General features: G+C 38.9%; 2 protein-coding genes across 2 annotated transcripts in view; one reads left to right on the forward strand and one right to left on the reverse strand.

The window, feature by feature from the left end:
- Positions 1–745, forward strand: part of rlbp1a (retinaldehyde binding protein 1a) — a 6,656-nt gene extending 5,911 nt beyond the window's left edge. The window contains exon 6 of the mRNA XM_058401310.1: positions 299–745. Coding sequence (XP_058257293.1) covers positions 299–445 — 147 coding nt within the window. The 3' untranslated portion in view covers positions 446–745. The remainder of the gene's footprint in view (positions 1–298) is intronic.
- A 1,764-nt stretch (positions 746–2,509) lies between these two features.
- Positions 2,510–22,237, reverse strand: abhd2a (abhydrolase domain containing 2, acylglycerol lipase a). The gene is made up of 11 exons (XM_058401024.1): positions 22,080–22,237; positions 20,081–20,163; positions 19,745–19,960; positions 15,270–15,445; positions 13,936–14,103; positions 13,303–13,486; positions 11,823–11,915; positions 11,587–11,688; positions 10,442–10,511; positions 10,224–10,308; positions 2,510–6,323 (listed from the first exon to the last, which is right to left on the reverse strand). Exons 3-11 carry the CDS (start codon positions 19,951–19,953, stop codon positions 6,109–6,111), a joined length of 1,302 nt encoding a protein of 433 aa, XP_058257007.1. The 5' UTR covers positions 19,954–19,960; positions 20,081–20,163; positions 22,080–22,237; the 3' UTR covers positions 2,510–6,108.
- Positions 22,238–22,311: the final 74 nt, after the last annotated feature.

Raw genomic sequence — 22,311 nt, forward strand, 5'->3', positions numbered from 1 at the left:
TTGCTTCCTCTTGAGATGAGATAAGATGAGATGTACCTTTATTAATCCCCTGTAGGGGAAATTCAAGTTGATAAAGCAGCACAAGTAAGAGGAATAACACCAAAGAAAAACCCTATACATCAGAAATAGAGTTAAATAAATCAGAGTGTATATACATATGCTAGAGCATTTTACCGACATTGGAGAAAACCCCGGTCTTGGGTTTTTATCACAGTAAAGTCTTCACAAGTTCCCTTTTAATTTATGAACCACTTCACAGAAAAAAATAGTTTTAATCTCCTCTTTTCCTCATGCCCAGGTGTTTGTTCATGGAGATGATCTGGACGCTTACTTCCGAGACTTCAGTGCCGAAATCCTCCCTCCAGACTTCAACGGAACAGGGCCGAGCTGTGATGGCAAGGAGACAGCAGACAAGCTGTTTGGCTCTGAAGACACAGCTCTTTAAACGACTCGAGTCAACAAATACTATTCTGCTATTATGCTATAGTAGGCTATTCTGACCTACATATATGGAGTATATTGATGTACTATATGAAAAAGTGGGGAAAAAAGATGTTTACACTATGAGTGGACAGGAAGAACTGTACCATATGAGAAAATTTAAACAGTATACTGAACAATGGGTGCTTGCTTTGTTAATATATAAACAGAATTTTTTAAAAAGGAGACAAGGTAATGGTGATAATGACTGTTATGTAGTATTACTGTAGCATTAACCCAGTCAAGCCTTAAGACATAACCAAACATACACACACTCCACAATGAAGTGTTTTATGCTAATGTGCTTCTCGTGGAATACAGATTTTGTTCTTCCTGATTGGTTTCATGATCTGGATAATAAATTGGCAGTGTTTATAATAAAATATGACTATGAAATATGTTTAGTCATTTTAAGCATGCATGCGGTTGGTCAAGGTGGCAATACATATACATTATATTGCCAAAAGTTTTGGGACACCCCTCCAAACCATTGAATTCAGGTGTTGTTTTTCAGGGGTTGAGATCGGCCCCTTAGTTCCAGTGAAAATTATTCTTAATGCTTCAGCATACCAAGACATTTTGGACAATTTCATGCTCCCTAATTTGTGGGAACAGTTTGGGGATGACCCCTTCCTGTTCCAACATGACTGCACACCAGTGCACAAAGCAAGGTCCATAAAGACATGGATGAGTGAGTTTGGGGTGGAGGAACTTAACTGACCTGCACTGAGTCCTGACCTCAACCCGACAGAACACCTTTGTGATGAATTAGAGTGAAGACTGTGAGCCAGGCCGAAACTGGGATGTCTGCAGACTTTTGGCAATATAGCGTATATTAACACTTCTAATCAGATGACTGGCTCTGTACTTAGTAAAAACTTTAAGGGGTTTACCCTGCAGCATGCACTGGCATCAAACACAATGAGCTGAAAAAGACGATGGACATGCTGCAGATAAACACATACTGGATGTTCAACATGCTGATATGAACTTGAAATGACTTAAGAATATACGTATAGTAAGTGCTGTCCTGAAACAGCCTAGTGTTTTTTATTTTACAAGGAGACATCTCATGTCTTTTCTCCATGGCAGATAAATCGATAAATAGATGGTTGCCTCCACCTCAAGCAACATGAAAGTTCCAGTCCAAATAAAATAATATAATTTGGAATAAAATCCCTTATAGAGGAAAATAAACCTTGTCTCTGCTGTAGAGTCATGTATCAGAAGTGCTTGAGAAATCTGGGCCTGAATTACAGTTGAGTGAGTAAGCCATCATTTAGAGGACAAAAGTTCATTTAGTCAAATGCCTCCATCCATTTTCTGTAATGCTGGGATGGTATACACCGATCAGGCATAACATTATGAGCACTGAGAGGTGAAATTAATAACTCTGATGATCTCCTCATCATGGCACCTGTTAGTGGGTGGGATATATTAAGCAGCAAGTAAACATTTTGTCCTCAAAGTTGATGTGTTTGATAAATACATCTTAATATAATATTAAGATAATATTTAGTTTGGCCAAATTGTGATGGCTAGACGACTGGATCAGAACATCTCCAAAACTGCAGCTCTTGTGGGGTGTTCCCGGTCTACAGTGGTCAGTATCAAAAGTGGTCCAAGGAAGGAACAGTGGTGAACCGGTGACAGGGTCATGGGCGACCAAGACTCAGTGATGCACGCGGAGAGTGAAGGCTGGCCCGTGTGATCCGATCCAACAGACGAGCTACTGTTGCTCACATTGCTGAAGAAGTTAATGCTGGTTCTGATAGAAAGGAGTCAGAATACACAGTGCATGATGAGTCTGGGCTGTTTTGGCAGCAAAAGGGGGGATCAACACAATATTAGTCATAATCTTAAGCCTGGTAGGTGTATGAGGGAACTCAGGGCATGAGGTGAAGCACATTCTTTCTTTCACACACACACGAGGATGGAATCAAATCCCCAACCCCGGATTACGGCACAATATTATCCATCCATAATGCAAGAGAACTGAATCACAAAAAAAAGACAAAGACACAAGAAATATTTATACAAGAAAATAATTTATTTTAACACATGAATTATATTTAATTCCAATTATTCAATCACACGCCATTGTTTTTCACCCAAAATAAAAAAAGAAAGAAAAAAAAAGAAATTAGACACAACTAGGTTGTTATGGTTAGTGAAGGTGGAATATGATATAGTCATGGGTACAAACAACCCACCGAACACACAGCACTGTGAATACACTGTGATCAGCTCTATAAATCTAGAAATCAAATTTCACTGCATAAATCATGGAATGATCTTACACTGCATCGGCGATTTCCACCTGATAGTCAGAGGGAATGCCAACGGATTTATAAATATGATCGAATATTAAAACAAATGCTTTTTCAATGCTAAATGATTGCGGGTGTGTGTGTGTGTATGAACAGCAGGAATGTGATTTCACACTCCTAATTTGACACGCTTCTTATTTTTCTGGACGAGGCCCCTCAGTTTGGCATGATGGAAAAAAACAACAACAAACAAACCTCAGACGTTATTGCTGATGGAAAAACAAAAAAACACCCTGTTACATAAACTACAGAATTTCACCGTGTATATTTACATTTTTTTCTGGTTTTGGTTTTCAGAATAAAACGTGTGCTGATGATCAGCATAAACACACAAACCGATGATTATTCATGTACATCATAGTCCAAAACAAATGAGTAAATAACCATCAGCAAGAAAGACAATTATATATACACACATATATAGATAGATATCAAAAAATTAACTCTGAAAATTAAAGAGATACAGCTAAAGCCTGCATTTGTTGTGCAAAAAAAAAAAAAAAAACGGTGAGAAACATTCAGAAAGGCAGAAGGTTGCTGAGCATCAAGTTGATGGAGACTGGAATGATGCTGGTGTTCCTGATAGCTCAGATCTCTTGGTGTGCTTCAATACTGAACGAACAAAACTGATTTTCCTTCATCAGTGTTCTACTAACATGAGATCCGATAGAAGAGCAATCAGAAGTGTTTTTTTTTTTTTTTTTCCCTTTTGTTACTGCAGATAAAAAAGTATATACTGCATGAGATTAGAGTTTGAGGTCTGTCCCAAATATCAATACTAGAAAACACACAGGATTTTGGTGTATATGGAGATTAATCAAAGAAACAAAAGACCAGGAGGTGGCGTCTGTGCTCTGCTCACTGGAGAGAACAACTAACTCGAACTTCCTTCTCTTTCAGGATGATGGAGAAATAACAGGCCGAGTGCATTCCCAAAATGACGGTTTCCTCAAACGTCCATCGTCTCAAACATCTACGTCCCATTTCCAATGACTCAATCGCAACCAATTGCACTTAACGGATATGAATAATGTCGTTATCAACTAATGGTTGTCTTACAGCAAGCGGTTTATCATCGTGCATACTGGATTCAAACTGCGTCGTGTTGTGTGGTCATCTTAAACAGTCTGGGTTAGGTCAAAGAGTTAATAACTGTAGATATATTCACGTTCTTTCTCAGCAAGTTAATAATGATTCGGGTCAAATTAGCCAAATTTCATTCCTTCACATTCAGTAAGCTTTATATTCTGGTCACAGTCATGGTGGGGCTGTGATAACTCAGTGATGTGCATTAGTGCAAATCCCAGCAGTGGCAGATTGACAGCAGTGGCCCTAGACATTTAACTGTATTAATTAGATAAATGTAAGCCTGCCAAATGCCATAAATGTAAATGGTGGACCCTGAAAATTGAGGATGAGGTTGGAATTCACCCCTGAATGAGAAACGAATGGAAAAAACCAACATGGACAAAGCGGAGAAGCTCAGAATCAAAAACAAAGACCCTTGAACTATGAAACACGACCTGGCTTAGACATGCACAATGTTAAACTGATAGCTGTAAGCATCCTTCCTTTAGCTGTTAGCAACAGTAGTATCGTAGCTCCACTACAAAACTAGCGGAGCGAACCTCAGACACTAACATGTCCGAGTCTAAATTTAGGATTACAGGAAAACTGTGCAAATTTAATTTCAACTATTCCTTTAAAAATGATGCGAACGGGAAAAAAAAAAAAAAAAAAAATTTCCCCCTCTTACAATCCCTTGAAAGTAGATGACTTTTTTTTCGGCTTCCATTCTATCCCAACTATTCAAGAACATGCAGTTACTCTAAAAGGACTGGAACACAAAGGCAGTCATTTTCTCGCAGATTCTGTTCCCTTTACAAATTACAATGAAACACATCCATAAAAACTGGTCACGAAGCACAAATGAAAAACGAAACATGCCTGCGGTGAGCCAGCTTTCACAGACACGAGCAGTCTCCTGCTGAACTCCTACTCTGATCCACACTTCAACCAAACTCCTGCAATCCGAACAACATCGCAGTAAAGCGTACAGAACTGATAGAATGTGTTTTGATGAATTGTCAGGCTTTGGTGAACAGGAGGGATCATCGAGTCATTGAGCTGAAGAGTTTGGACATCTCTCCCTCTGAGTGCATTGTATGATCTAGTCTTTGTTTTAGAACCTCAATCTTCCTCTAACTACCCAACGAATGTATGGCAAAAATAATATAAAGTGCTTTAAAAAAAAAAAAAAAAATGCTATGATGAGTACATATTGGACTCATTTTTTTTCACCCAAAATGAATACAGTTAAATGAATAACACAAGTGCTGACTAGGTCTAGTCGAGGTATCGACAGACCAGTGAGCATTTCGAAGAGCACAGAAGAGGCACCAGCAGCATGCCTGTCCTCGCTATAAGCACACAGTGCCTGCATAACGGCCCGCTCCCTCAGTGTTATGTACAGTGTGGTAGTGCACAGTCGGTCTACAGTAGCTGTTTGTGCTGAAGTCTTTCCACTCTAGCAGCTAAAAGCTAACTTTTTTTTTTTTTAGGGCCAGTGCATTTATTGACATGTTTAAACCGATATAACGTGTACCATATTTTCCAGACAATAAGTGCAAGATGCAAATCTGTGTAGCAATTCAAGTAGCAGTCATTTTTAAGTATGTTTTTACTGCCTCCATAATGGCACTTTAGTGTAATTGGTCCTGTCTGTAAGTCCATCCTTATCAAGAAGTCATAGCATGGCAAAGCCCTTCAGATGTCACTGTGTGTTAACAAACATGGCGGTAAAAACAGGCAGTCTGACTTAAAAAAATTTTTCTACACAAAGTTTTGACTTTTGTTGGGTAACTTTATATATACAGTCCAGAAAGGTCTGTAGTTTTCAGAACTCTACATAGTGTAAAAGGTTTTTAAAATTTCACCAGGTAACGCATCTATTGTAGTGCCAAACTAATGTTTGTGTTTTTCCGTAAAAAAAAACAAAAAAAAAACCCCAAAACAAATGTATTTAGAATTAGCGTGATGCGAAATATATATCATCATGTGTTAGCATCTTTAAGTCCAGAAAATATGGTACATGTATAACACTGCCCTCATTTCATCCTCTTTAACATTTATGTGCCTGTATGCATGTGTTGTGAGTGATCCCCAAAATATAGAACATTTTCTCTACCACTGATCACAAAGATGCTTTTTTCGTGTGTGTAAGATGAGACCAGTCAGAAAGGTCTGAGTGGTTTGGTCATGAATGGGTATGAATCGAGAGACGGCAAGAGGTCAAAGTTTAGGAAGTATTGTCCGCACATGTGCCCTCTGAGGCTTGGTCTTCCTGGCTTTGGCATGCTGGCTTCTGCTTCTGCCACTGGCAGATGGCGTTGGCGTACCCCACGATGACCTTATCCATCCAGGTGAGAGGCTGCGGGAAGAGTACGGCTCCCTCGAAGAAGCCCAGGTGGCCGCCGTGCAGCGTCAGGGCGAAGATCACATTCTCTTTCTTTTCTGGAGAGGGACAGGGAGGGAAAAAAAGGGCGGAAAACATTACTTTATTTCATCAGACTGAATGTAAAGTTAATTAAATATAACTCTCCAGAGGGACTGAAATGGCTGACTGTCCAGAGTGTCTTCTTATCTTTTTATACTACATGTAATTGCAGATGAAATACTTTTCCAATTTCACAAAGCCAAGATTTCTTGATTGTTGCAATGCTAATACAGAACTGTTAGGAGTGTAATACAGTGCCACTATTTGTATCATAAAATATCTGTATTTGTATTCAGATTTAACCCTGAACTGGAAAAGGTCTAAAGAGCATGGTTGTTTTTTCTTTAAAAGTAAACCATAAATACCAGGAAACACAGCAAACACTGGAAACAAACCCCAGATGTAGAAGAAATGTCAAGATTGTCTACACTGGCCTGTTATTATGTACTCTGTCAGTTCCTCAACCTCAGAGACATAAGAATATTCAAATTGTATTCATACTACACACATACAGTGGTCAGTACCAACTGTAAACAAACTAGCAACCTAAACAACCCTAACCACACAGTTACTTTGAATGAATGCTGTACATTAATTTTTAATGAGCTTCATATCTCTATGTTTCTCTGTGGCAACAAGTAAAGTACCTCCCATCCATGCAACCTTATTTTTTTTGCTGCATCCCGAGAGATACCGTTCCTGATGGAGACTCCTTATCTCAACCTGATGCCCTGTGAAGCTTTCTGCCAAGTTTAATCTGTAATTTTATCTGGTTTGAACACATTATCTGTTCATTCTGAATAATGTATTCATATTTAGTTACATCCCTAGTAGATGAATAGAAATATCTTGGCTGGGGTACAGAGAATAAAGCTGATACCAAGAAAATGTATCCTATTAGCCAAGTTTTAACCTCTCTTTAACCTCTATTAAACTTGGCTCCTGGTCTATTACAGGGTGAAATTTAAGTTTCTGGTTAATTGTCTTTAAAGCTTTTAATGAGCGACCTCCTCAGAGATCATCGGCTTCCTCTGCTTTTACTCCCCCCCCCCCCCCGGGTCTCTGGTGTCCTCAGATCAGTTCTATTATGGCATTTAAGTCAAGACTAAAAGCATACTTCTTTACTTTTCCATTCTGAAATATTTAAAGTGTGTACTTGTGTGTCTTATATGGTGATATAACACATGTTTATTTTTTACTGCAATGGATTTAAACTGAGAAATTAGAAATCCATTAAAGAGAGAAAAATAAAGCAAAGATTTAGGTCACTGTAGTTAATCACAAAACATATTTTTATGAATTTTTTAATAAATCACTAATATGGAGATGCATTGGCTTTATTTCCCCCGTGTCAGAACAGACAAAACCTTGTACTTGTTTAGGACATACTTATGTATAACCTTGGCCTTTTTAAAGTGATTTATAATTAAAATGCCTGTATTTATAAATCAGCTGTGATCAGGAATAAACCTGCATATTTATTACTCAACAGTTTAATTTTCTTTCAGTCCTTTTACATCTGAATTTGTTTTTCTATTCTTGCACCTCAGAAAAGAAATAGATTTCTTGAAGATAAAGTGTTCTCTGGCAGACACCGAAGCTTGAACTACTTGTTCCACAACCCACTCATTAAGCAATCTTTTAAAGCCAATAATAAAGCAAACACACTTCAAGCAAAAGAAATCTATGAAGCTTACGCCCTCTGTGTCTCTCTTGAGACGAGAAAAATCTAAAGGTCACAGAGCAGACACTGAGACGTACGGAAGGGTGACAAAGTGTCTTGGAGAAAGCACTGAGTGACAACTGTTTAAATTGTATTTCTGAAAATGTACAAGAAAGATAAACCCCATTATTCCAAAAGATTTTCCTTAACTAGCGATTTTATGTGCTGTGCTTTCTAGCTTGTCTAAAATCTACTGCTTTGGGTGAAAGGCAAAGCATTTGATTTACATCACCCTCGAAGAGATCATTTTATTTATATCAGGATAGAAATGTTTCATCATAGGATAAAGCTGATAAGTCAGATGAACTTTGTCTTTCCCACAAAGGACAAAAGTGAACTGAAACCAAGACCAACAATATGTTCTTCGCAGCCAGTGTTTTTGTTTTTAAATGCCTGTCTTTAACTTAAAAGGTTGTAAATTGCTATATATGTATGGCAATTATTTGTATGTATGTATGTATGTATGTATGTATAGCAAGCTGTTATTTATCCAGCTACACTTTTTGTTTCTTGCATAAATATGGAATCAAAAATTATGATTGTTTTACACTCAATATTTTCATTATGTTTTTTATACATACACATTTGTATTCAAAAATTGGCACCACTGAAAAGTTGAGTGATCTGAGAACAGTGTTTGGTGATGCTTTAATAAATTCTAAAGTTATAGTCAGAAATATAAAGATGTAGATAAAGAGCTATTTTAGGCCTAAGCTTTAAAGGGTTAAATAAGTCTCTCACATCATGGCTAATGGCAGTAAATTTTGACGGAACTGAAGTCGAACACTCAGACCAACCTCAAAGGGCATAAGCTACACTACATTGGCAAAGGTTTTGGGACACTCCTCCAAATCATTGAATTCAGGTGTTGTTTTCAGGGGTTGGGCTTGACCCAATAGTTTCAGTGAAAGAAACTCTTAATGCTTCAGCATACCAAGACATTTTGGACAAGTTCAAGCTCTCAACCTGACAGAACACCTCTGGGATGAATCTGAATGGAGACTGCGAGCCATGCCAAAACGGGGATGTCTGCCTTTACATGCACATGAATATAATATGGATTTGTGAGGTCAGGCACTGATGTTGGACGAGGAGGCCTGGCTCACAGTCTCCGCTCTAATTTATCCCAAAGGTGTTCCATCGGGTTGAGGTCAGGACTCTGTGCAGGCCAGTCAAGTTCCTCCACACCAAAGTCACTCATCCATGTCTTTATGGACCTTCCTTTGTGCACTTTGTGCACCAAACCGTTCACACAAATTACACTAGATTACACTTAAAACATTAAGAGTTCCTTTCACTGGAACTAAGGTGCCAAGCCCAGCCCCTGAAAAACAACACCTGAATTCAATGTGTCCCAAAACCTTTGCCAACTTAGTGTAATTTAAGAGCCACAGACTAATATACATGCTTTATAAACGTATATTAATATTAATAGAATAAGTTGAAAGAACGTGTTGTTGCATATCATTTCATCACAGTAATGTGTGCTGACTGATCTCCATGACTAAGCCTTTCCTCATACTTACTGGCAGTCAGCTGTGTCTATGTGTGTGAGTATCTAGGACTAACATGGCATCTCAGTCACTCATCATTCTAAAAACAGCCAACTTGTCCTTGGCGAGCCTCTTCATCTTCAGAAGTAGGCAAGCTGTAAACTGCAGCATGGTCTGGATACACTGTCAAGGGGTGGTGTTGTGTGCAAAAGACTTAAAAGAAGAGATCTGTTCGAAATAATGCCTCATCCGATGTTGATACCCCTAACAGTGGATGACAGATACATTTGCAGCCTAGCAGTCCAAGGCCCTACTTCACAGAGATGGATGAAATAATTTCAGCAAAAGCTGAGCAGTTCAAAATATAAAGTACTGGAAGATTTGAGAAAATATTTGAGGCAAAACTGACTCCCTTAGCTACATTTGCCCAATAACTCCAGATGCAAACATGAACTTGCCTACCAAACTTGCCTTAGTAGGCTGAGAACATTTAGCAAAAATAAATAAATAAATTGGAAATCACTAATGAAATGTGATGCAATGTTTTGAAATATATAACTTTAGTTTTTCATATCCGATTACATAAAGGCATCTAGTTCGATGCTAGTGTATCAAAAAAAAAAACCCTCTCTTTTCCAGCACCTCATCAACGAAAGTGTGTATGACTGAAATGAAGTGTGTGTTCAGAAAGGCAGCAGTACCTGAGAGTGTGCGTGGGATTGTGAGAAGAGATTGGTGTACGAGAGGGTCATCGGCGGAGTTCACCAGCAGGAGTGGAACATTCACCTACAACACGTGGACACAAAGAAGCTGATTTAATACGACAACAAAAACAAGGAAGTCAAAAAGACTTTTGAATAACATCGGATATATGAAAATGAACTCATTTGTTTAAGTGACCAATGCGAGCTGTACTCACATTGTGAATGTAGTGCACACAGCTCTCCTTCTCATAGTACTCTTTTAAGGAATTGTGTCCATGGAATTTTCTAGAACATAAAAATCAACACTGATGAACAAAGTGTGAAGAAGATGATCAGCTTTTGAAATATTATTTTACTACGATTTACTACAATCGATTAATGATATTTGTCTTAATCCACACCTTTACTGCACTGGACGAAAAATCCTCCTTAAATATTTTGTCCTCAATATAATTTTAGGTGCATACAGTTCACTTTACTACCATTCCTACGTTATAATAACTAATAGCAGGAATAAGAGATGACTAATCATGTAAGATGAGAGAGAATGGGGTGGCGCTTCCTTAGTGTCTATTAACACTGGAGGTTTCACAACACCTGAAAAACATATCAGTCATTCTAGATTCAAATGTCATTTGACTCATCTGCCTTTGTTACTGTGGGGAACATTGTCCATGCATAAACCCATATTCCTATGCAAACTGCGAAAAAAGTTTGGCCAATCTAATGTTAAGATATTAATACTACAACCATGTTTGATATACATTTAGACTTCTATTCCACTAGTTTTAGGTCTGTTTATGTTGATTTTCTTGCCCGTCTTATATTTGTTTTGTTATTTCCTTCCACTTTTTGGTTATAAATAAGAAAACGGATTTTCTCTATCACTAATGGTCTCTCTAAACACTCTGATTTCTTGGTAAGCTCTTCGCTAGATATGCATAAGGGCAACATTTTTGTTTTAGCACAAACGGAATAATGATGTTTTCCTGATTCCCACTGTCTCTTAACATGGTTGCTCAGAGCACATTGCATTACAGCTTGAATGTGCTTTAAATATATCTTTAAATATAATAAAATATGTTAACTGTTTAAAGCCATGAATCATCTCCATAAGAATGCTTGAGAGCTTTTGAGGTTACTTAGCAAAATTACTGTTTCATATTTCAGTATACTGTTATGTACTGATTACTGCTGTGTTCTATAGATAAACTGCAGTATACATGTTGCACTGAAGGTATGTACAAGCTAATATAACATTAATTTATTTATTTAAACGACAGGGTGTCTGATCTTCAATGTGTATGGGCTGTTTTTACAAACATAAGGCCTTCTTGAATGCACAAAGCAACACACACACCTCATGATGTTGTCATCGATCTGCATGAGAGAGGTGGCAGTGTAAAGGCGTCTCAGATCTGCATCTATCAATTTAAGAGAGCCTCCTCCAAACAGACTGCCCCTGTGGGAAGAAAAGATCAAAAACAACTCAGCTACAGCAAATACCATAGAGAATTGCTCTTAACTACCAGAAACAAGACAACTGTTGTCCTGTTTCATACATGCAGGTGCCTCGTTTACAGTGAAGGGCCTTACCTGTGTGACAGAATGATCTTCTTCATGTTGTCAGCCATGAGGAAGTTATAGAAACGCCTGCACTGGTCCCACTGCAGAAAGGTCTCCTGAGCTCTAAATACACACAGAGAAACATGCTATATCAACCATAATTAAGTACATAAAAAGAACATGATCATTTATAAACGACATGATTCAGCCTTTCACACAGCCTGTAATACTTTCCAAAAGGGTTTCGTGCATAAAATCTGCTAATATTCTAGAAGTTTCCTACTGAGCTGAACAGTAAAGTAGCTCACCCATCCACATTATTAACACAGCTGAAACATTCCACTGCTGTCACATGAACAGTGGCTTCATTCCATGGCTTGCTGAGTAATGGGGCACTAATGTCCTACAGCAAGTTCGTTCTGTTTATAGATTCGCAGAGTTCCTGAGAAACGACGGTTTACATGTGCACACTATGTTACACAGATATAGGATGTTACAAATAGTGTTTCAATTTTGCTTAGAACCGCAACGGCCAAAGACGTGCTACAGATGTGAGAATGAGAAAACTCACACGTCTAACAATAACCGCTGTTTAGCCAAAAACATTTTAGCTGAAGAAGCAAACACAGCTGGTAAAATATTAAACTATTTACAGCTGCTTAACTAACAAACGGCTTGTTAATCAAGCAAACAATGTGCATCTTGATGCACACAGAACAATCCTCTGAATGAAAGTGTATATTTAGAGCATGAAATCTGAATAAATGGAGGACATCTTTTGACTTTGAGGTCATACTTCCTCCATTTGGACTGAGACACAGAGGCTCCTTCCCTTCTGTGCAGCCACAAAAAGACACTTTGCAGAGCCTGACAAGCTCAGAGGACACACCTCTTTATTGGGGCTGACAGACACATACGCCTTACTTTCTTCACTGGGACCTGACAGGCACAGAGGCTTCTTGTACTCGACTTAACAAGCACTATGGCAACACCACCTTTACTGAGATGAAGACACAGGAGCTATCTCTCGTTCACCTTGTACTGACAGCCAAAAAGACACTTTTATTGAGCTTTATACTTCCTTCATTAGACATGACAGGTACAGAGTCCAAAATTCTTTTAGTAGGCCTGATAAACACAAAAGGCCACACCTTGTTCCCTTTTGTACGACAGGCAAGGATCCTAATGCCATACTTCCTTCACTGGGACTGACAGGCACATATGCCCTACTTCCTTTCATGGAACTGAAAGGGCTACATACAGCCAAAAGAAATGTATTTGAAAATAATTTGTGAATATTGGTTTACTAGTAATAAAAAATGGCCTGCGAGATCTCACTTTCCTAATATAAAGACTCCCAGATCCATTAAGGCACGAACACCCCACACTCAATGTTCTAAATTGGTACAGCTGTTTCGTCAACACTGAGACAAATTAATGAATCTTAATGTTCCTACTGTGAAACCACATTAGCTTTTGCATGATTTTACACAGAAAATCTCCAGCTTACCTGAGTGCACTGTAGCCCTGGCACACGCTCACGCAGCACAGCACACGCTCCTGATTGGCATGGCTCTCCCCCAGGAATTTGCAGACGATGTTGCCACCGAGACTGAAGCCCACCACGATGAGCTGGCTCTGAGGGTAGGTCTTCTTTATGTAGCCCACCATGGCTGCAAACTCCCAGGTACAGCCTACAGAGTGTGGAGAAGAAACATGTAAAACCTACATAAATACTACCTCAAAATGACCGTAGCCTTCTCTTAGTATTTGTGTGCTATTATACACAAGTAGTTTGTGTGAATGTACCATATTCATTCTTTACTTATATAGCAGCCTTTGGCATGAGAAACATGTTTTACACATGTTATTTAGCTCTAAGGCCTGTCTGTATAAAACATGTGTACAGATACCATGGTTAAATGTCTTGGCAAAACAGAAATTGGCAAATAACTTCGCTATTTACTCAGGAAATGTATGTGCAATGCAGGAAACAGATTTTTGTGTGTACAATTTGAGAAGAGAAGAAATGTGCAGAGTCATCTTAAAGGGCAAGGGGACTGCCAGAGAGAAAGACGATATCTTTTAATCTTAAAACCTCTGCTCTAAATGAGTACAGTTCTGAATGTTTTATGGAACATACCATAAGTGAACATGCGGGGGGAGGTGAGCTCGATGTTGGGCAAGGCCCCGAGGTGGTTGAGCACGGCACAGCGGTAGCCTTGCTTCTGTGAATGATCCACAAACGTGCGGATGTAGTGCTTCTCGCTGTGATTACCAATGCCTGGGCAGATAACCATGGTGACTTCCGCTGTAGAGACGGAGAGGGAAAGAGTGAGACGACATGAAAATTTGACCGCAAGCGATTTGCATGTTGGCCAGGACATGTTTGATTTGGCCAGAGATATTTAGAGAGAATGCAAATGTGTTTACACTTCATCTGAAGAACTGGATGGCTGACATTTGGGAAATTATTAACAGGACATGACATATTACCAGTTTAACTTACACATAGATACATGTTCTCACCCATAAAGCTTTTCTTTTCTTATAATATACTCCAAGTTTTTAAAGGTAATGTACACTGATCAGCCAGAACATTCAATTCACCTGCCTAGTATTATGTAGGTCCCCCTTGTGCCACCAAAACAGCCCTGGCCTGTCAAGGCATGGACTCCACAATACCTCTGGAGGTATGGTGTGGTATCTAACACCAAGATGTGAGTGGCAGTCTATATCTATACAGCAAGTTGCGATGCATATTAGATATTTTTTGTTATTGAAAGATTACAGTGTAAAAACTGGTCAGACTTGTCAGACATAACTAAGTAGATGGGGCATAGCTATACTGTCTGTCGTCAAATGACAGGTAAAGATCTACCTTTTCCTGAAATACTTAAACTATCTATTTGTTTTAAGTATTTTTTAAAAAAAGTGCTATATTTCCTCCCAACAGAGTTTTAGACTGAAGGTATCCTTAGTCTTAACAACCTAGTGAACAAGTGTTGAGAATTCAAAGCACTTTTGTATGTTGCTCTAGATAAGGGCATCTGCATGAAACACCTTATAACTCTGAGCTTTTGTTTTTTTTAATAAAAACAGTGAAGCAAGAAATTAGTAATGCAATTGTTTGTCGAATAACTGCTCAGTTGTTGCTTATGTCCAAGCTTTGGAAAGCTCACCATCTGGCTAGTAATAATCCTCATGGTAATTTTGGCAGGAGTCATGCTAACAAGTCATGAACTCTTACACTGCTGTTCTTCATTCTTTGTTATTACAAGTTAATTTGCCAAAACATTCTTTTCAGGCTGAATTCTTGGTACTGAAAAAGCTACTCTGGTTTTTTTTTTTTGGCTGTCATGCTCCATTAAACACTTATCATTTTTCAGCGGAAGAGACGTAAAAGGACTCCATGAAAGGTATAGCATTTCACTGCAGCCCAAACACAAAGCAACAGTACTCTCATGAGGCACTGACCTCCGCTCTGATGATCTGCCAGAGGTTCGAAGAGATCAAAGGTTGCTGTGGCGCCGTCCTGCATTGGCAGATACATGCGCAGGCCGGTCGGGTGCGGGGAGCTCACACGGCCCAGCTTTCCATACAGAGCCGTCTGTAAATGGCCACTTTTTCCCCACAATAGCGGAGGAATGTATCTGCAGGACAGAGTCAAATTACACAAATAAACAACAGCATCGCTCCAATAAACCTAAACAAAGGCACGTTCTCATCGCCTGCTGATATGCTGTGCTATTACTGCGAACCTTTTAAGACTTAATCAATTGTACACATGCAGACTATGATCCACCGATGACTTAAACATGACCGATAACTACTAATTACCCTGTAAGTTAACCTGTAATTGCCTACCATATTAGACCTGAGCCGTATATTGAACGACTGATATTTAACCTGCCCCCAAGATGGCATTTAATTAAAAAAAAAAAAAACTAGCATATCCTCACACAGCAGCATCACAGTGATCTTTATAGGGAAGTGGATGGAGATTCACTAACCAGCTGTAGCGTTATATTCCCTCGTTTATATTGAGAGAGACACGGTTATTCTTCCTTTTGTAATTAAAGGAATAACGAATATGGTACCCAAAAGACAAGATAAATCTACAGGCTCCGGTACGGAGAATTAGACAGGGCAATTTAGCTTGAATCTATTCCACTCCTTCTTGTCAGGTTAATTAAAACATAGAATAGTCTAAAGCTATTGGTCACTTTAGGTTGTTTTTAACTGACTGGTTTGGATATTTGACTTTATGGTTTGTTGTAAGCTTTATCCTGAGATTAAATGTAGAGTACATTTAGAGATTTAAACAGATTTAGAGATTTATATTATAATATATTATTGATTCTAATCTAACAGCTTACACAGGGACTTGGATAGCAGACTCGTCCCTTAATCTAATACTAATCACAAACTATGTATGTGATATCAGGACCTAACCTTGTTTAAAGTTACTTAATGTTGTGCAAAGTCTAGGAATAGTCACTGTAAACAGATAAAAACTACAGTGCGTCATTCTAAAAACAATTCAGTCTAATCATTGACAAATTGCTGTGGTATAAAAGGAATAAACCTCTTCAGGATGTGCTGCTATTAGAAAACACACAGCTGTGCGGCATCCCATGACCCTGTGTTTGATTATCCTGCTCTAACAGCATGCTGCGTTTTATTCCTTACTCGCTGGACTGGATTTATCATGATCGTTTTCTTGTTTAAATGTCAGCTTTCCTTATTAACGTTTATTGCTTTGTATGCCGATTCATTATGAAAACGTGACACTAATTACAACAAGCCTTTCCTGCCTTAATATAAACAAAATCACAAACACACAGAACGAAGACGAAACCGTGATTAATATTAAATCTGCGCTATAGAGAGGTGCATACATTCATTTCATCTATACACTTTACTATAGCACACCAAGGTCATGACCAAAAGATGCAAGTCATTTGGCTTGGAGGAAAAAAAAAAAAACAAGACGTTGTTATAATTAAAAAAAAAAGACACGGTTCTGTCCACATGCAATCGCTGTGAAACAAGCTGCCTTCAATCTTCAGGGCAGAAACATAAACACACGGAAATTGTCTGAGAAGACTGTTTCCCAAGACAGACTTTTCTTGTTTACTTGGCATGCCTGTGTTGCACTAATTCACAGGCTAAATTAATCAAGTCCATCGTGTCTGTTAACTTCTCCAAACAGCTGTGATGAAGCAAAAAGCCTCACAGTAATAGATTTCTTATAAAATGTGCATTATGACGCCATCACGGTACCACGGTTAGGCTTAGCAGTCATGCCTCATTCAGTATACCTCAGGTGCACCTCCATTAATGCGATCGGAGAACGGAAAAACCAGGGGCACTTAAAGAGAGGAGAAGGTCAGCTGTTCAGGACACGCTTTATACCTGCCTAGACAGCAAAGTCCACCAGCATCCTGTTCACACACATACACACCCTCTTCACAATCTCTCCAAACGATAAGATAGCACCTGTCCCATTATGTTATATAGATCCAGCTGCTTTATAACAGCACTTTATTTATTGCGTATTATAAAACTGATACAAATGGGAGTTTATAGCTAATCTGTTTGCTTTTTTTTTTAATTCGAGCTCCTAAATCTCTTTCTATAGCAATGTCATTTAGGGAAGTAAATATTGAGTACATCCTGTCTTCTTTTTTTTTTGCACTTCACGTCAAGTTGATTAGCAATAAACAGCCAAGCGCTATAAGAGCAGGGTTTGATAAATGGAAACTGTAACAGGGACTAATTAGAATGATAAAAAAGGACGATGACAGTCAAGAAAAGAACTGACTAGAGGAGTAAATTTAGCTGCAGTTTATCCTGACAACAACAAAGAGGATGAAGCAGCCCCGTGAATAGTCTCCAACACAGAGACGATTAGAGCTATATAAAACCCTTGGCTGCTTTGTGTTTATGTTTCTTTCCTCCGCCATTATCACTAAGCACCAGTAATAAGTAAGCGATAAGCATGCAGGAAGTGAGTAACAGCAGGGCCACGCTGGTCTGACCTGCCTATTAATGTTCAAAGGTCCAGATACATATTAGCGAGTCCTGCTTTTTCCTCTTTATCCACTGCTTCTGAAAAGATCACTGAAGCAGCTCGGGTCACGCGAGTATACATGAAATACTGCATGAGACGAGGCGCTCCGCTGCTGAATTGATTGATCCTTCGACCCGGGGAGTCATAACTGTGCTGGGAAACAAACGATTACATAACAAGCGCTAATTTAAGGTTGCGAATGAAACAGCCACCCGCTCTTCATGCTAATGAACTAAAGGGGCGCAGTGTAGAAAAGACACGGCCAAAATAATAAAGCAGACCTTAACACGGTTAAGCACGCACACACACACGCACACACACACACACCTCTAATGGAATTTAAAATGCAAACCCAAGCCAGTACTTAGAAAGAGTGAATCAATCACTACAGCAGGGTTGAAACATACCAAAGATTCAACACAGTTGCCTTGACTACGTAAATATTTCAGTTTGTACAAAAGCACGCATTTATTGAGATGTGTTTCGCATAACAAACTGCTCACAGAAATAACATACCTACAGAGGGAGAAGAAAAACTCCACCCTGTTTCCAAACATCCCAAAGCTCTCAACAACCTCGCCTCATTTATCAAGAATATACAAATGCAGTTCTTTCGAAAAGGTTTATAGGAGTAAATCTAAATAATTACACGGAGGGGGGGGGGCTATTAGAGATCATATGTTAATGTATAAGGAGAATCGATAATGTAACCCTCAATTGATTTGCTCTGAACTGTATAATCGTTACTAGGAGTGCGATCGTTACAGTTTATCGTGTCCAGTTTAAATTGCTTTAACAAATCCATACGTAGAAACTAATAAAACTAGCCATTCAATTAGGACAAGAGAAATGACATCCTATATAAGTTTGTCTGTCCCTAGCTGGCCTTTTTTGACTTTTAATCATCTTTTTTTTTTGGATGTTACTAAATGTAACACAGTGGAGCATTTGATGCATTACCGGTTTTCTGCATTTAACAACATATGTGCACGAATATAAAGAAAATCAGCATGGATGAATTTCAGTTCATCAATATTTGTTGGAAATGCACATTTACACGTCTCAGATTCTCAGTTGGTTATGTGTTTTTGCAGCAAGTTAATGTTAACATTTATGTTATATTTGCATATGCATTTTATTTATAGATTTTTTTTATCCCTCTGTATATGTAAGCTAACTTCCTGCCCAAAATACAATAGCATTGGAACAGTGGATTCATAAAAAACATGAAGCAAAAAACACATTTTTTAGTTAATTAGGAGAAGGTACACCTCCGTCTTGCCCAGACCAAGGTGACTAGCTGATATCGTAATTATGACTTCCCACCTTATAAACACAAACTTCGCAGGAGGATTTGAATGCTTAGTATTACGTATTTGGACAACTATTTCAATATAAACCTGGGATTTGCCTTGCAGTCAAATTACAGTACAGCAAACTTAGACACCTTCGGACCTGATTCGGGTCAAATTTGAATGGTATAATTAATCTACGTTTTTTAAAAACAAACTTCAGTGTTAAAAATCAACATTAGAGATTGCCCGGTTTGCTCACTTTGAGTCAAAGCTCCTTCACTTAGAAATATAAATAGAACACAGACCAACATCATCAAGCTAATCCAAAACTAGGGGGTAGATTCATGTCGATCATTCCCTCAGCCACGCAACATTTCACAAGGAAAAAAAAAACATCTCTAAAAAAAAAATAGCACTCACGATGTTTATAGTGATCACGTTCCCACAATCTATACAGAGTACCACAACAATGGATGCTTGAGTGTTTGCTTTCATATATAGGCTTTTACGCAGAGTAACACAACTGTGATGTATTATGTAGGATGCGTTTCAAGATGAAAGCGCCCACCCACAACACTCACTCTTTGGTCAGAAGGGGGCAGGATTTGAGGAGGAAGCGGTTGAGAGGCGTGTCCTGGCACGTGATGTCCGGGGGCGCGGTGGGGCTTTTCAGATTCAGGCACCGGACGATGATGTACAGCACGGTGGCGACAGCCGCCAGCTTCATCCCGTCGAACATGGCCGGCATCTCCGGCGCCACCGTGTACACCTCTGGCTCGTGAGTACTCATGGCTGGTCTGACAATAGGGGAAAAAAACAAAAACACCATGACGTGAAGAGGAACTGCAAATGAGTTTCAGAAATAAAAGTGTAAACAGGAACTATTGTGTTATCTATGCAGACGTGTCTAAACGTACTCTGTTGCTTGTGTGGCTTTCTAAATTGTAATCTCTTATGCTTGGATAAAGAAGACAGAGTGGTCACAGTGATCAGGTCCAACCTGGAAAAGAAAAACAGATATATTATTAAATGACAAAATCTGACACCAGAACTGAAAGTTTTTAACTCTTTTGTTTCTAAGACCTTTGTAGGTAGTAACACAGTGATCGTGCATCAAATGCTATAAAAACAAATCTTAGATTATTAGCCACAAGCCACGATCACATGTTAGGGTTACACACAGCTTCCAGGCTGAACTAGCCTGAATATAATTAAAGAGCAGTTTGCCTTGAATAATCCTACAAATGTCCTGACAGTCAGGAAGGCCAGAGTTAAATAACACGGAATCTGTTCACAGCCAGCAGCAATAAAGACACAACACAATGAGGCCCGCTCTTTTACCTACACCATCCAGGCTAATAAAAGCTCACAAAGGGATAATGCAAAACAACTGAAAAGCTATGAACTCTCTAAAGAGGTGATGCTGAGGACGTCATTTTACAGCAAATATTAATAATGCTTTATATTAATATACTAATGCTCTTACTTCTCTTTTGCTGTTTTGAAAACACTTAAAAATTAAAATTACAGATAAAGAAGTACAAACTGACAAATAGATAAACACGAAAAAGTCAGAAATACAGACAAATATGAAGAAAAACAGAAAAGACAGACAGAGAGACAAATATAAAGATAGATAGATAAATATAGAAACAGATACACTTACAAATAAAAATTGAAAGACAGACAGATCAATCAGTATAAAGACAGAAAAAAGGAAATGAACAGATAAGTATGGTCAGACAAGAAATGATAAAGATAGACAGAAGTGTAGACAGTGATGAATATTAAAATTGTATGTATATGTATGTGTGTGTGTATATATATATATATACATATATACACACACACACACACACAAATCAGGCATAACATTATGACCACTGACGGTTGAAGTGATCATCATGGCACCTGATGCAAGTGAACATTTTGTCTTCAAAGTTGATGTTAAAAGCAGGAAAAATGGGCAAGCATAAGGATTTGAGTGAGTTTGACAAGGGCCAGATTGTGATGCCTAGACGACTGGATCAGAGCATCTCCAAAACTGCAGCTCTTGTGGGGTGTTCCCAGTCTGCAGTGGTCAGTATCTATCAAAAGTGGTCCAAGGAAGGAACAGTGGTGAACCGGTGACAGGATCATGGGCGGCCAAGGCTCAGTGATGCACGTGGGGAGTGAAGGCTGACCCGTGTGATCCGATCCAACAGACGAGCTACTGTTGCTCACATTGCTGAAGAAGTTAATGCTGGTTCTGATAGAAAGGTGTCAGGATACACAGTGCATCACAGTTTGTTGTGTTTTGACAACAAAAGGGGGACCAACACAATATTAGGCAGGTGGTCATAATGTTATGCCTGATTAGTGTATCTGTATAGATAAAGACAGATAGACAGATACATATAGGCAATTAGACAGACTAGACAAACAAAAATACACGATTTTTCCTGTTTTTCAGATTACTTTCAGATCAGGAGGTCGTGACTGCGGAATACTTCAATACTGCATCATTGCAACATAAAGTCAGTTCATTAACACACACCACAGTGGGGAAGAAATAGAAACCGGCTCCTGTTTATGTCTATCTGAATGGACTTCAGTGAGAAAACAACTATTTGCCCGTTTTTCCTCTGGTGAGGCCGAGGCATTGCAGTCTAATACCACCTTTACAAAGCACAGAGTTTAGGGTACACCTTATTCACCGTTTCTGTACGTACAAAAATGTTTTTTTTTTAAATGACATTAAAAATGAATGTTTTCTAAGCCTTGTAGCACTGAAAGTAAATAAAAGACTGCTGCACGGGACTACCGGATGGGAGAGGCCAGTCAGGAGCTAGCCTGCGTTAGCTACTGTAGCTAGGAGCGATAAATAAAGCATCAGATCGAGCACAGAGAATTCACAGTGTCTGAAGCCTGGCTTACCTTTTCCGCTTAACAACAGATCTCTCTTACAGGTTAGCTGTCTCTAAACCTGTCCATACGGACAACTGTTTGTATCCGCATTTATCCGCTGACCCTTTCTAGCAGATTCTCTCTCTCTCTCTCTCTCTCTCATCCAAATTACAGTTAAGGACAGCAATAGACACGTTCTTTCTCCCACCCGCATTCGGCAATCCCGCCTACTGAATTTTCTACACTATGATTGGCTATTCAT

This window comes from Hemibagrus wyckioides, linkage group LG10 (genome assembly GCF_019097595.1).
Source record: "Hemibagrus wyckioides isolate EC202008001 linkage group LG10, SWU_Hwy_1.0, whole genome shotgun sequence".
Lineage (NCBI taxonomy): Eukaryota > Metazoa > Chordata > Actinopteri > Siluriformes > Bagridae > Hemibagrus > Hemibagrus wyckioides.

Coding starts and splice junctions, on each gene's coding strand:
- abhd2a (XM_058401024.1), bottom strand. CDS start 19,953: ATGAGTACTCACGAGCCAGAGGTGTACACGGTGGCGCCGGAGATGCCG. Junction 14,104..15,269: donor GGCAGATCATCAGAGCGGAG/GTCAGTGCCTCA, acceptor CCGTCTCTACAG/CGGAAGTCACCATGGTTATC. Junction 6,324..10,223: donor AATCCCACGCACACTCTCAG/GTACTGCTGCCT, acceptor GTCCCTCTCCAG/AAAAGAAAGAGAATGTGATC.